Source organism: Anopheles marshallii, chromosome 3, assembly GCF_943734725.1.
Source record: "Anopheles marshallii chromosome 3, idAnoMarsDA_429_01, whole genome shotgun sequence".
In the NCBI taxonomy this organism is placed as follows: Eukaryota; Metazoa; Arthropoda; class Insecta; order Diptera; family Culicidae; genus Anopheles; species Anopheles marshallii.
In genome coordinates this window covers 19,620,888-19,634,204 of record NC_071327.1, presented here as the reverse complement: position 1 = coordinate 19,634,204, position 13,317 = coordinate 19,620,888, and the positions used below count along the sequence as shown (strand labels likewise).

General features: G+C 44.7%; 1 protein-coding gene across 1 annotated transcript; it reads left to right on the top strand.

The window, feature by feature from the left end:
- Positions 1-225: 225 nt before the first annotated feature.
- Positions 226-651, top strand: LOC128712319 (uncharacterized). Its single transcript, XM_053807214.1, has 2 exons — positions 226-252; positions 319-651. Exons 1-2 carry the CDS (start codon positions 226-228, stop codon positions 649-651), a joined length of 360 nt encoding a protein of 119 aa, XP_053663189.1.
- The last annotated feature ends 12,666 nt before the right edge of the window (positions 652-13,317 follow it).

The following is a 13,317-nucleotide window of genomic DNA, read 5'->3' as shown; positions in this document are numbered from 1 at the left end:
ATTTCTGAACATATGCGTACGGGGGTCCAAACATTTTTTCTAGTGGGGAGCAGACAACCCCTTGGAAACCACGAACACTATTGCAAATGCCCTATTCCAGGCACAAGGCGACTTAAATTTTACGATGCGTCAGTCGCTTTTACGCGCTTCGAAGCGTCGGTTTGTTTTGGAGCTTATGTTGCATTATTTTCTCTTGTGCATTGCGCTTGTGCCATCCTTGCAACGATGAGCGATAGCCCACCGGACGATATTGTAAGTACACATTTATGCGTTTTGCACACCACGGTTGGATTTATGAGGCTGAATGTTTGTATTTAGGAGTCGCGCTATCTTTACGTGCTAGATGAAGCGGAACGTCTGCGCGTACACATCGCTTGGATGCACTCATACCAGCAATACTGGGGACAGTTCGATTCTATGACGGTGTACTTACGGCAACAATCTTGGGAGTTCATGCGGATCAACATCCAGTACGTTACGGACACTTGGGCACATTTAACCACGCTGATCAACAGCAATGATCCACCGGAGCTGAGGGCGCTGTTGCACGGCCTGGAACAGTTTCGATCCAAATGGGACACGGCCAAAACATTCCTGGAGAGTGTCATCCAAAGATCGGAGCGTTTGTATACGTCGGGATTAGTTGTTTGAATGATCAATAAATGGCATTCTTGAATTTTTGTTTACATTGTTTGACATTCATTGCAATGTTGTTGAAATAACGCAAACCTTCTAGTATAACGGAAGGGGAAACCTTCGGTCGGGGGGAGCGATTATAACAGACGCCATTTCGTTTGTGCCATTTGTTTTCATTTTGTCGTAGATTGCAGTCAACCAGTCACAGTCGCTTCCCATTTCCATTGTGTGCATAGCAACAGAGATAGGCATAGGGAAGGCACGTCTGCTTTTCAGTTCAGTTTAATATCATTCAAGGAACTGTTCAATTACCACTCAAGAAACTGTTCAATTAGTAATTGGTTGGACTATCGTTTGTTATGTGGAAATTTGTGTTGCGTTTTTTACGCGCTTTTTAACTCACCACATCTCCGTCAACTCTACACAACTCTACAAACGACGATCTTTCCCCCTCTCTCTTTCATGTGCATTGCGCCCCCACAGGTAAACATCGTTCTCGCTCTGCTCTCAGCGCTTTCTCGCTCTCTTCCTTTGGTCGCTCCGCATAATTTCATTTCGATGCCGCGATCCACACTACGGTTGGCTTACATCATCACTATAAAAATAAGTGTTCTATTGCATGCACTTTGTTGTTGTTCCAGGCCAATTCATACCTATTGTGGTGGGACATTTTATCTTTTTAAAAGCAAGTTAAATCAATCTCATAAAAAGAAAAACAGGCGATTACAAATTTAAATAAATCGGATCGCTAGAATCAGAGAAATAATTACAAACACTCGAGTTACGCGAATCCCAAAATTTTGACAATTCGTGTAATTTGGTATGTATGGTAACGTAAAAATATCAATTATTAATGTGCTTCGTAACGTGCAAAGAACAAATTGATCATTACTAAATACTAAACATAAACGATATTATAAAGGGAATTCGAATTACGCGCGTAACTCGGGAAAAGAGGAATATATATTAAATCATTGATCATTACAAATTGATTAAACTACGTCATTCGCAATTTTGAATTAAGCCACTGAGAATTCACACATGGAATTAAAAGCCATTAAAAAATTGCTCAAAACTACATTTACATTACGTGAAATGTTTAGTAGTTGTTTGCCTGCCTTATAATTTAGAAAGAAGGGGCGTACCGGTGGCATGATGGTAGCGGCGCCGGTCTTCACACGAACGGACCGGATCAAAATCCCATCCGGGCCAATCCCCCGTAGCAAGGACTGACTATCCGGTTACGTGGTAAAATAAGTCGATACGGCCAGGCCGTTCTAACGAAAAAATGTGTGCTTAACATTAACCATGGAAGTTCAAGAGTTTTTTTTAATGTAAGTTTATAATGAAATTTATCACATTTCGATTTTTTTAGTAAATTTCAGGAAACATAGTTTGTCCTTTTAGTTATGTTAAGCACTGTGGCACTAATAACAAGGTCTTAAAGCTATGTTAAATGTTTGTATGTTTGTATGTTTAAAAACTGGAAATAAAATGTGTAACAGTGTTTGCAGAAATCTACAAAACTCCTTAAAAAGAATAAGCGAAAGCGAAATAAGCGGAAAATTCCAAAATATCATGTTTAACCATCTCTTATGTTGTTGCCTCTATTTCAAAGTCCATTCAAAGAGTGTATTTTTTTTTGTTTGAAAAAAAAATGGACTGAAAATCATTGCGGGACGGTTCGCGAACAGTCTAGCCAACCAACACAAACCAACACCAGCTCCCTAACACATGGATGAAGCACCGGGTGAACCGGATAAACAGGCCAAGGACAAAGCGCCGGTCGTACTGTCGCCTCATACTATACGCGTGTGCTCCATCAGACGGGCGAAACGAGCAACCGGAACGTTTGGGCAGAAAAGGGTGCGTGCAAAGATGCCACAAAGCATGGATCGTGGCTGCGTTTTGAGAATCCGCTACGTTTTGAATTCACTGATCGTCGCTACGAGAGACCATCAGAGTCACTAAAATGAGAAGGTGTGTTAGTTATCTTGCTACATGCTGTATGTGTGTGTGTGTGTCGATGACCGGCGGTCCCTTGGACGCTCTTTGTTAAATGTTAGAAGGGCCTCAAAGATTGCAACAAGGGAGTCTGCGAATGAGTTCCGCCACCCCAACCACCCACCCCCCGCCGCCCACTTCCTCTTATCATTTTTTTCACAGACCACCTCTTCCTCACCTCCTTCAGGTAATCAATGGTATTCCCACCCCCTGCTCCATCCATTCCTTCCTTTTCTTTTTTTTCTAAAATTCCACCCCCACACCAACCCTTTCCGGGTAGTTACTAGTCACCCACCCCTTCCGCTTGAAGTGCGACAGTTTGGGTGCCCCATTCAGTGTCGCTCTTCGTCACACTTCATTAGGGGGGCCCCAAAGTCCCTCCACCGTGCCGTACCGTAGATTGCCCTGTGCCTGTGTCAGTTGTAGTACGTCTCGATCGATTGCGCCCGGCGAGTTGCACCGATTGCCGGACGCAACAGTTGCAAATCGTCGGGCAAATAGGCAAGATGTTGAACAGTTACGAACGCGAAATGGTAAGTGGGGTTTGGCAATTACATTTTCGTTTTTTTTAATGGAGTACCAACAACACCGTTTTGTTGCATTACAGCTTAAGGTCATGTTTGCCATCGTCGAAAATATGGATTTGGACATGGTCGCGGTACGAGAAGTTGCATCGTCTGGCATGATCACCCAGGACACGTGGTGCGGGTTAAGCATGACTCTCCACGGCATCGATACTGCGCTAGCGATTTTCGGACCGGACGTGAGCAAGAACTTCGGCATGCTGAAGGCGTTACGCAAGAGGTATAAACAAATTATGGACATCATGCGAGCAATTATGGACACCGCCGACGATGCTGACTAGGTGGAAATTGGAAATATTGTAAAGTGAAGTGTTACCCCCGTAAAGCACTCAAATCGATCGTTCCTGTGAAGATCTGAAGCTCCAAATCGAACCAGCGCTGATGGATGAGAACGATCGCGAAATACTCTCTCCCTTCAGTGCGGATTATGCCACTATCAACGTTTAACTTCGTTGCAGCGTTGGGAATGACAGCAATGCTTAGCCCAAAGAAAGTTTGTGTCATACATGTGTTGGCTGTTTTTGCAATGTAAAACTCAATGTCAGGCTAATAAACAAAAACACCACCTTATTGGAATATTTACTCAAACACATTGTGCAACGTTTATTTCTTTAGTTTTATTTGTGCCGATTGGCTATAAATTAACTTACATATCACAGCTTTTTCCGGATTGTGCGGATGTGACGATCGTCTTGATCGTTTCCGTTTCGCCCCAAGCTATTCGCGGGTGGTGGTGGTTGGGGGTTGCAGTAATGACTCACCGTTTCAACAGGGGAGAGCCAACTGACCATCGTTGCTTTTGTCGGAGCTGTGATACACAGACACAGAGCGGCAGATGCTTTGTGTGCGGAGTCTTTTGGATGTGTGTATGTACGCTTGGTCGCTTGCGTTTCGCCCCAAGCTATTGTCGGTTGTTCCTGACACGCTGAATTCGTCGCGGATTAATAAAACATGTTCAACTTCCACCACATTCATAAAACATTTATGACTTCCCAGAAGCTTGACCCGTCATGTATGTACGTCAGTGGCGGATTTACACTCGCTGGGACCCTAGATGGCATAATGAATAGTCTAATGTAAAATGCTTGAAGTATTAATTATTATTACCGCTGATATAATATGACTTCTGTCACGTTTAAAAATTCTAAAACAAATAGCCCCGTACAGGTGGATGGACAATGGAGGAGCTGCTACAATGAAGATTTCTTCGAGCAGGCTCTCCAGGCTCCGGTTGGTTGGCTACGTTGTGAGAATGACACCGAACAACCCGACCCATAAAGTCATTTTAGATTTTAGCTTTCTTTCTATTTTTGCAGCTATTTGTTATTTTGGGACCTCCGGGATGTGGCTCAACGCACATTTCTTTATTTTAAGAAATCACAAAAAAAAACACAACCGAAACCTTGCGCTGCTGTTCGCTCTCCATGTGGCTCTGTCGAATTGACGTCTCTTCTTCAAACGTCACTGATGTCGAGGTGTCTACACAGTGTAGCGATTAAGGTTTCTAAGGTTTAAGATGGTGGCACCTAAGAAGATATATTTCGCCATAAGATCTTCCACATGGACAGAGGAGGCGTGACAGTCCCAAATTGCGATGGAGTGATGTAGTGTTGGGTAATTGAGATTCAGATTCATGAATCAGAATGAATCTTTGAACTGCATGAATGCATCTGAATCTCTATTCCAAAGATTCATGAATCTCTGAAGATTCATAGATCTTTGAGGATCTTTGAGGGTGGAATCTCAAGGATTCATAGATCTCTTAGGATTCATTAATTCTTAGAGAGTCGACTCCTGATTTGAATGACTCCTCTTCAAAGATTCATATGAATCTCTGAGGATTCATGAATCTTTGAGGATCTTTGAGGGTGGAATCTCAAGGATTCATAGATCTCTTAGGATTCATTAATTCTTAGAGAGTCGACTCCTGATTTGAATGACTCCTCTTCAAAGATTCATATGAATGAATCTTCGCAAAAGATTCATCAAGCACAACACTAGAGTGATGACGTTGATGCGTCCGCCAGAAAGGCCTGGATATTGAAAAAACAGACGACGGCGCTCGATCGTAAGCCGTTTAAAGGACCGCTGCAACAGTCCAAGACCTCGGAGCGATAAGCGAAGCGCCTGATAAGTAAGTACGTTAGATCTTCCTAGGTTTTTAATATCAGTCGTTCATGATCTTTCGGTTTGTGATCTGTCCTTTATTAGCTACAGTGACAAGGTGGTGTGAGCGGGTAAAGAGCAAGTCTTGGCGATCAAACGAAACATTTCCCAAACTCTCTTTCACTTCTTGCTTTGTAGACGTGCCCAGGGCAGGTTCCACTTGTTTGTCAGACGTAGTGGATTTTGGGAAGTTTGTTGGCCTAAGTGTACGCGAAGCCTATGATATCAGCAACCAGGTGGAATAGATAGTGGGCCCAAGGTCACGATTAGCGTGTTTTGATTGTGTGAATTGTTACATAAGCTCAACGAGTCAGCGGTTGAAACAAAGCGACACACGTGCATTGAGCAAAATCGATGCTTCTGATGGAATCGGCCTGTTTTATGGGGCTTGTGGACCCTTGTGATCCCATCGCTTCCCGTTGAACCCGTGACTGATATGCGTTGAAGGTGAACGTTATTGGTCGATCGTCTTGGCTGCAGTCGGCACATGCGCTCTTCAAAAGGGAAAGGAATTTTGATTGCACGCGGAGTTTGACGGGGAAGTGTTACCCCGGCGTGGTGACACATGCGCCCTTGCAAGCAAGCACCATCGGTAGGTGGTGCTTGCGAGCGTTTATAGTTTGATAGTTTTATAGGCAAATGAAAGGGCATGAAGAGGTTAATTGATTTGCATTACCATAAAGTTTGCAGTTCAATTGTTTGCTTATTCGGTTTCTTTGTGCTCCATAAGTCAGTGTGGCTGCTTAATCGCTAATGCACAGCAGAGGTTTGCAAAGACCGGAAGTCGGTGACTGTTGGTCTATTCCTGGGTAATTCCTGGGTTCTATGGAAATCTATGCCCGAGCATCAAAACTATGGATCAGAGTTGGAATAAGTTCGTCAGCCGCATAGATTGTTTTGGGTCTGACCAAGTTGTCGAGGCACGAAGCACCTTAAATTGAAATTAAGGCCTAGCAATAAGCACCTCGTTGTGTCTGACAATTCATTTCCGTTTGGCAATCTAAGTGTACTAATTGTGAACCGGACCCAGTCCTAGATGTTGTTCTGCAGGCTTGCGCCCTCTGGCTACAAATTTCGTCGGCAACTACCAAGCTAGGTTTGCCGGAGTCAAATCCACCCTCTACCAAATGTTTACTCGTCGGTAGGTCGGCCGAGAGTACCAAATCCCTACGCAACACTTGGTCATCGATTTCAAGACGGCCTACGATGCCGTAGAATCGAAAGGAGCTATGGAATACCGTGTCGTCCTGATCCAGCTCTTAGAGGCCACCATGGACGGTGGGTGAAGTGCAAGGTGAAAGTATCTGTAGCAGCAAATAAAAAAACGTTTTGTCATCCGCGCGATACTATGCGACCTGCTGGCATCTGTCACAGGGTTATTCTGACAGCTCTGTCAAAAAGATCTGGACTGGCAAAAAAGAACGAAAGTTTACTCGTGTTTGGACCGATCGGCAAGCAACAGCACGTGTGACCTTTGGGCGTTAAAAAAGTGTAAGGGATTTTTCACAAATAAAGACAATAGTAGTACATCTCAATACATATCTAATATGTTATCGCAATCGTTCGAATCTCGCGGGTCTCTCCTGTCTACTACGGTGTCAAAGCGCGGGGCTCGACAACGACATCCATGGCACGATCTTCTACCGGTTTCTCCAATTTTTTGGTTTCGCGGATAACATTGCCATCATTGACGGCAGTGAAGCAGCAAGAATCGGATTGAGATTCAATGCGATCCACCCGTGATAGGGCCCATTTGCGACGTGCAGGCAACCTCGAAGTGGTAGAGAAGTTCTGCTATCTTGGGACGGTCGTTACTTCGTACAATGACTTTAGCTGCGATATCCGGAGATGAATTATGCAGGGAGACTCGTGCATACCACGGGCTGAGATCCAGAAGACTTGGAGACCGCACAAATTGTAAGATACATAGATTCACCCGGTGGTCCTCCCAATGGACACGGGTCTTAGACCATCCGAGCGGAGGATGCTCACGCTCTTGGCGTATCTGGTCGATGCATCCTCTGGGCCATCTTTGGCGTTGTTTTCGAGCATGGAGTTTGGAGAATGAACCATGAGCTTGATGGTTAAGGCTGACAGAATACGAAGGTTGGGGCATGCTATGAGGATGATACCCTACCAGGAAGGTGTTCGACAGCAACCGCATAGGCATAACGAATTCGTTGGCTGGTGCAGGTGAAGCAAAACCTATCGCAAATCGGGAGTCTTCCGACCGAGCATCCCAAAGAATGATTGTTGACCGAACCATGCCACGACAACGTACTCCATAGTGATCAGGTCAACGAGTCAGCGACTCTGCATTAATGTGAATGAACATTAAAGTATGACATTTGAAAAATAAAACATATTTACACCTGAAGCAGATAAAATACGGCTTCCACCATTCCTTATTCCACCTTACTCATATATAAACGAAGGAACGAGCGAAACGGCCAACGATCAGATGATCGTGATTGGTTAAATTTGTTATGCGTACAGTGAAGTGGACTTTGGAACGAGTGAAAAGCAACGATCGTCAAGCTTAAAATGGCGTCCACTACAACGTTACATTCCACGATCGCACACTGCTCGGGAGAGCTTCGTATGGTGTGAATGCTTCAGTGAATACCCCACTTGGAACGCGTTCGGCAAACGTTCCATTATTTATCGCTGAGTAAGCACTGGTTAGGCGGAAAGGGCGTGTGAAAAAACCGTGTTAAAAGCCCTCAACGAATCGCCTCCGTCGCTTGAAAGTGTTATCGTTATCTTATCCATTTTCTAGTTTTCTATTCCAATTGCATAGCAGGAACTGTGCATGTGGGATTCAATACTCTTCTAAATATTGCACAAAATGGCTGCACATTCACAGGCATTTTCCTTGCTGTGCTTTTTGAATTTTCGCGACTAGAAGGAGATTTTCTTGATCGATTCTACAACGCGTTTATCTGGTTGCTAAATTTGCTTATGGAGTAGGATAATCTAAAAGCTAGCTGACCTATTTGGCAGACCAATCAGCCAAGTGGCCATTTACTGTCAGTCTGTTTTTGCCCAGAAGTTATTGTACTTGATTCTCTGTGTGAATTTTAGCCCTAAGTGTTGTTAATAGTGTACTTGAAGTGTTGCTAACCAAGTTGGCCGGCGGAAAACGTTATCTTTAACCATTCCAACATAAATGTAGCACCAGAACGCTTCGTTCAGCTGCTTCTAGGACATTCCCTACTGGTCCCGACTGAAAAGGTTTCCAATTCCATTTTGATAAATTATTTCTCAGTTGTTTGGCTGATTGCTTAAACCTACAGGGTCTTAGGTCTTAGGATCACTCAGAACTTGATCTTCATCTTAAGACTCTGGTGCAGTCACGTTTGTTGCTGGGTAACCGGGGCAGGACTACTGTTTAATCGTTAAAACCAGTACTTTGAAGCACAAATACAGTTGCTAAAGTAAACTTTAATAGAAATTGTCTTATGTATTTACGATTCTTCCAGCTACTGGCCCACAGGCTCAACAGTTGGGATACTCCTGTCCTAGACAACAGACCCTTTATGGCCACCAAAAATAAGGTCCAAATGCAGGCTAATCCATCACGATGTACTCGCTTCCTGGAGAAAGTTAAGACTTAGCTCGGGGTCTGTCATTCAATGTGTGCTGAGATCCGACACTATGACTTAGTATGCACTCTTGATTTTCTTTAGCGGCACAACAACCTCAAGAGATCCTAGGCCTACCATTTCTGGCATTCTTTGACTTCATTTTATTCAATGCTGTGCTCTCTTCAATGCTCTCGTTGTGCAACCGGCAACCGGTTCGACGTGCGCCATCCTCAGAACCGAGACGTTGAAGAGTTTAAACACTTCAAAGTTAAATAAAGCGACCGCGCAAGCGAGATAACGCCAGTCGTCGTTTGGAACCAGAACGTGCTGATGCGTGTCGAATGAGATCATGGTACGTCCCCCACTAGTGCATGGGTTCGCCCACCGGTCTGGGTGGGGAATGCTGATGAATCTGTTAATCAGACTGTGGTCGAATACTTCTTCCAAATTGAGGTTTTCGTTTTGTCGAAGAAAGGATATCACATCCAGCAGGTTTGGATTAATATAATCTGTCCTGTGCTGCGATTAAAATGGACTTTTTTTACTGGTTCAATTTTTTACTCTACAGATGTTCAGTGAAACAACTAAAATGTTGTACTTAAAGTTGCAAATTAGCCAAACAATCTATTACTGATTAGTTTTCAATAAAAAAAAAATACTTGTGAAACCCAAAACAACCATAAAGAATATGTGTTTGAGGCTATATGGACTAGAATTAGGTGTGTGAGTGTTTTTTTAGTTCTTTAAATTACTTTCTTACTTCTTTACTTACTTACTTTTTTTAATTTCTATCATATTTCGTTGAAGCATCTAAATTTGCTCCTTCTAAACACCTCCAACAGAGTTTTAATTATTTGCATGCTGACTATTTGTAACACTATTGGTGCACTTACCCTATACGAGACAAAACTGGTGATGTAGACACTCGATCCAACACAAAACGGTGAAATATGTTGCGCACAAAACAGCTAAAAGTTGCCGAACCCTGATGTGTGCACCGTACACCAAACCAATCCTCTATTTCTCTGCGTACATCCACTGTTATACCACTGTTGCAGACAGGTCGATTGCTCCGGCGAATCCAATCGTACCAAGTAAACGTACTTTCGCTTCTTTGGCAAGTATGGATCGTACGCCGTTCACGACCTGCGCTGATGACGCCAGACTGTATTCGGTCTCTGCCCGTTTGGCCGTGTAGTACCGTCACGGAAATGCGTATGCGTGCGGCCGAATTTGATTCACGCTAAGGCAAAAGTGTATAAATTCATGCACGGTTAACGTGTGTGTATGTGTTTAATGCGTGCGAAGTGCGTGTATGGGTGGTGAGGAAAAACAAAACTCTAATGTCGTTTCCTTGGTGACACAGTAAACTGGTGAGGCATTGTGCGATTCGGGCTGCATTGCATATTTCTCAATGTGCAAAGTGTTGGTGGTGTCTGCACGCATATCAGCATTGTATTTTCCCCATTTTGTTGTTATTGTCGACGACTTAACGCGAATGTTTCTATCCCTGTACCGAACGTTGCCAAATTTCGTTACCCTTGGCAGGGGTACGCAGAAGTAGACGAGAGAGAGAGACAGCGAATATGGTACCGCGTCCGTGACCGTGAGGTACATGCAAACTTTGGCACTGTAAAATCATGCACAGCGCGACCCCAACATCGACAGGGGCGGGCGCGTATGGTGGCGTTCTATTTTTAGGGCCTAATTTTTAATGTTTCGCGCAAAAAAAAAACCAACACACACCCGTGTACTAGACGTAGCAGCAAAAACAAAATCATTCCCGCAGTTATGTTGCGCGTGCCCTGTGTGCATGAGTGTGCGTGACTGCGTGCGGTAATGTGTGTGCGTGCGCGATCATGGTGGGCCGGTGAAAAGGGCCGCAAACGTACGTACTCTTTGTGTTCCGAACCCTACGAGGCGATGCGCGTACCGATGCTGATGGTGTGCGTGTCATTTTATCGTGGATTTTCGCGTTTCCCAAGTGACATGACAGTGGCCAGAGATGGCATCCATTCGATGTTGGCAGATGAACGAATTACGAGAAGCAACCTTAGCAACCGTGTAGATTCGGTACGCGTCGAAAGCAGTTGCCTTAGTAGGGCGGTGTTTTATGGTAATTCTGTGGGAGCTTTTGGGCTAGAGGTTGTACGAAAAGAAATGTGCGTCCGGGTTTGCTTTCATCTATAATGCGCTAGTGCTCGGTGTTGGTGCCGTTACGGAAACAGAAACATTGTTTACAAACAAAACAACGAAAATATTACTTACACTGGTGGTTGTTGAGCCAATGTACCTCATTGAGCAATTCCCCGGAAGAATAACAACTTCCAATGCGTCCTACAAACTGCGGAAAAGCTTCCACGCACTTCAACGTATAGCAACTGTTCAGGTGAGTGTTAACACATTTTAAGTATTGAATAAAGTTCCCTTTTCGTTTACGCACACCACATACAAGAGATGCTGTGTAATTTTTAAAACATTCCCGAATGTCGCTGCAGTTTGCCGTCTCCACCGTCATCAGTTGAACCCCTGCACGTATGAGGTATAAACGGTTTGGTGCGCTTCAGTCCGTGCGTGCGTATGCGTGCGTTCTTCTCGTTTTGTCCATTTCATGACTCACGGTAATCGGTGAGGTTTTTTTTAATGGCAAACAAAACATTCATTGATAACGCGGAGTTACCGTATCACACGGCATTATTCAATGCGAAATACAACAGCAAGTAATTGTTATCCTTCGTGAGAGGCACCTGTGTCAAGATGAGAGGGAGGATTGTATTGTGCAGCTTCTTTTGTGGGTTTTGTTCTAATACATCGTAGAATGTCCTTCAGTAAATTCCAACTCACCTGCTTCTACTTCGACAGCAGCTTTGTGTCCTTAACTTTTCCTGTGAAAAGTCTATCCGTGTTTGATGATGCTTCCTTTATCTTGGCTAGGAAAGCTAAGAAAGCGCCATGGAAGAATGTCAAGAGTGTTATTGCTTTCTAAGTTTGCCTTGCCGCTTGAATCTGCTTTAGGTCAGACGAATGTTTAATTAGGCAAACAAATACAACGCTGAAGATGATCTCCCATCTTCAGCTGCTTGGCTGCTGCTTTTCGCTTTTTTTTTTGTACAGCCTGCTTCGATTCGTACCACGAGCGCAGTCACCGAAGTAAATGCATTGCTTGGATTGATTTTAGTGGACCGCTTTCGCCCGCTGTTTTTGAGGGAGAAGATGGGCGACCGAATCGAAATTGAAGGGCCCCGCAAGCAGGGCGAAAAAATGGTGCAGGAGTGTGTTCAAATCCGCTCACCAAGCGTTGTTCCACCGTCATCGTCGGTTTTGTCGTCGCCCGGTGGAATTGGGTGTGTGCGCGCAGGTGTGGAGTATGTAGCCCAAGTAGGAAAAGGCAGTAAAAATAAATCATTCATTTTCCACACATACACACACACACACACACACTCACTCTGGTTGTTGGCCACCCGTTCCGCTAAAAAGCAACCCCGTGTCTTTCTGTTGCTGTTGTTGTTGTTGTTTGCTTTAAAACGCAATCGAACGGACCGCGAGACATCTTTGGCTACCTTTTTCGCTATTGCTATCTCTCTCTCTCATTGTCTCTCCCTTTCAATCCTTTTTCTCGTTTCTTCGCTGTAGCTTTTCATGCCCTGCTGCGATTAAACGTTCTCGCACTCATTTCATCTCCACTTCGGAATACCTCGCTGCCCCCCCCCCCCATCCAACCTCCCCCCCCCCCCCTCTCCTCGTCCACCCCTAGTCTGTTGTCATCCCTTTTGCCACCCTTTTGCTCGACCGTGTCTTGGCAATGGCCAATTTTTTCGTGTGCGTTTCATGCCTCGTCTTACCCGACTCCCCACCCCGGGGGACCTTTCTTTACATTCGCCTTCTTGCTTCTTCTACAGCAACTACCAGCTTGTTGTTCTGCCCGTTGAGTTGCCATCGTTGGGCTTCCGCTGGTAAAAGCGTTATCCACACGGCGACCAGAATCGGCACGGCAAAAGGCGCCCGCACTATTGCTGCCCTTGTCCACTCATTCCCCCCTCCTGCCCCCCCTCCCTCCCCCACATTCCTTTCGTTTTGTTGTTTTAGCGCGTCGCAGAACAACTTTACCGTGTGTGCGCAACACCGTCACCCATCGTTACCTCCCGTTCTTCGTTGTCGTGTCGGATTCAACCCCTTTTCGCTGGTACAGGGGGTGGGTTTGGTGATGGTGATTTTTTTAATCGGTTTGTGTCCGGAAATTTTTATATTTCGGTTTGGGGCTTTCCTTCATTCAGCCACATGCAAAAGACGATCGTGGTCTGAGAGCAGCTAAAGTGGTGGTAGCGTAACGAAAAACTTGA

Bases quoted from the DNA above. Each gene is read 5' to 3' on its own strand.
- LOC128712319 (XM_053807214.1), top strand. From the start codon at position 226: ATGAGCGATAGCCCACCGGACGATATT. The intron at 253-318 runs GTAAGTACACAT...GTTTGTATTTAG, and splicing joins ATAGCCCACCGGACGATATT to GAGTCGCGCTATCTTTACGT.